This window comes from Eurypyga helias, unplaced genomic scaffold, assembly GCF_000690775.1.
Source record: "Eurypyga helias isolate BGI_N326 unplaced genomic scaffold, ASM69077v1 scaffold30133, whole genome shotgun sequence".
Classification (NCBI taxonomy): domain Eukaryota; kingdom Metazoa; phylum Chordata; class Aves; order Eurypygiformes; family Eurypygidae; genus Eurypyga; species Eurypyga helias.
Genome location: NW_010243580.1, coordinates 8,998 through 11,238, shown reverse-complemented (window position 1 = coordinate 11,238; position 2,241 = coordinate 8,998). Strand labels below are relative to the sequence as shown.

The 2,241-nt window shown below is 47.0% G+C and overlaps 1 protein-coding gene across 1 annotated transcript in view; it reads right to left on the bottom strand.

Moving 5' to 3' along the window:
- CAMK1G (calcium/calmodulin-dependent protein kinase IG) overlaps positions 1-2,241 on the bottom strand; it is a 10,491-nt gene that overhangs the window by 7,838 nt on the left and 412 nt on the right. Inside the window, exon 2 of the mRNA XM_010149480.1 lies at positions 226-354. Coding sequence (XP_010147782.1) covers positions 226-354 — 129 coding nt within the window. The remainder of the gene's footprint in view (positions 1-225; positions 355-2,241) is intronic.

The following is a 2,241-nucleotide window of genomic DNA, read 5'->3' as shown; positions in this document are numbered from 1 at the left end:
CCCGCCGTTCTGCTCTGCTCCAGCAGTCTCCTTCCACAGCTCTGGCACCATAAGGCTCTTGGCGTCACAAGTCCAGCCAAGGAATGAGAGAAGAGACTCTGCTAATCTGCTAATGCATAGTAATATTTATATATTCCTTAAAAAATAAGTTATTTCTTTATATTATCCCTACTGTCAAGCCACACATGTTAGGAAAGGACACTTGCTCTGCTTCACATTACTCACTTTTTCAACACTGCTATTTCATTCTCCAAGCTGCTATCCCGTGTGAGAGGAGACTTCTTGATGCATTTCAGAGCAAAGAGCTTGCCAGTGCTTCTTTGCTTCACTAGGAAAACTTCTGAAAACGCACCTCTGCAGAGAGGAGAAGAAGTCGTGTTTCAGCAGCTGCTGAGTGTAAAGCTAGAACTGTGTCTCCAGCAGCCCCAGACTTAGGATATTCAAGCAAGATTATGCAACGTGTAAGAAAAACCCCACTGTTTTCTCTGTTTGTGGAGAAAGATTATTTTTGCAGAGTTCACCATGAAGCTGTGTTGAGGTAGTGGACAAAAAATTCCCGTAGTGGAATTAAACCACATTCTTCAGGACCATCTGTAAAGACAGTCAGGTGTTCTACCCCTGCGTGTGCCAGGCTGGGGGTGCTCAGCCCTGCCAGGTTCAGTGCACACCTCCGGGGAGGCAGCAAACACGGTTCCCAGCCTGTGCCCTGGGTGGGTGCGGGAGGTGGGTGCCTGTCAAGGAACCTGTGCACTTGAATCCATGCGGACCCCAGTCCCGGGATTTTCCTGGGCTACGTGCAAGCCCAGCCGGGGGGCTGTATTTATAACCATCTCGCTAATGGGTCAACGACCCCCGTGAAAGATCAGTAGCCTCCACTCTAATGGGGCCAAATCGCTGCTTAATGCAACCTAACGTTGCACTTCGCCTTCCCTGGTCAGCGTGGCCCCAAGGACTGCGGTAGCTGAACCACAGTGAGGAGACCCCAGTTATGGCACAGTTTGACTGTGTCAATGTTCTGTGCATCTGAAGTGCAAACCGACTGGGTCACCTCAGTTAATATGTTCACTAATGCGTTTTCTTTTCTGAAGAGACCGCTAATACCTGCGTACCCTTAGTCACAAAGTGACAGTGTCTTGTGCATTCCTGACCGGGGTTCAGCCCAGGGCGGGGATGAGAGGGTATTTATAACATGCCTAAAGCTCGCAATCCTGTTAAAGGTTTGTCTTGGGCAGCTGAACACGTGGCTCGGGACAGTGACAGTGCACACTTTGCCAGTCAGCCCTCGGTAATCCTCATCAAATGAGCAACAGATTAATTGATGGCGGTTAAATGGAACTTGCCACTGAGTCTGCAGGGAGCTGGAGGGCAGATTGAGGAAGGTGAGCGCGGTGAACGTCGCTTCCTGTTTGGGATGCTATTGCAGAAAACCCAATAAACCAGGGCAGAAAACCTGTATCTCCTCTAATCTGCTAAATAAAGAATCCAGGATACTGTGCAGACAGGTCGGCAGGGCACGGAGCTGTACCCACCCGGAGCTCTCGGGGAACAGGCAGGGACATCCCATCCTCGCTAAGGTCCCTGATCCTGCAGTTATGGATGCTGGGGGAAGATAGCAAGTTGCCAGGTAGTTTTAGGTACCAGATCTTCATTTACATTCTTTGGCTCGCCAAAGCAGCGCGTGTGGAAAAATATTCCCAATTTCTAATGCTAAATTTTCCTATTAATGTAATAGTAGGAAATGAACAACCTACAAATCAGATGCTGGGGCATCTGTTCTATGTATCTGTCCCAAACAGTTTATAATAATTATGTCCCTTATTAAAAAATGATGAATCAACAAGTTGGCTAGAAGAGAACAAAGCTTTTTCTGACCTCATTCCTTTAGAGAAAGCTGCTGGATAATTAAACTAATTTCTGAGACTGACCAGGAACACAACAATTTAAAATGTCGCCGAGCTCTAGTTTAGCTGTTTTTTGGGAACGTTGTCGTGGGTTCTAAAGTCGCAGAAAATGTGGCCATGACAGAACTCGCTGGTGGAGGTAATTCAATTCCTCCTCCGCCACCTCGGAAATGTTTTCTTGTCTCATTCGCATGAATAGGCAAATTAAGCTTTTAACTCACAGGGAAGTATTGTGGAACTTGAACATCCCTGTTCTTGTTTCATCTCTCAACTGAGTCAGGGTTTACGAGCTAAATATACAAGTTATTATTATAATACCTCTCTCGGAGCCATCCCTGAC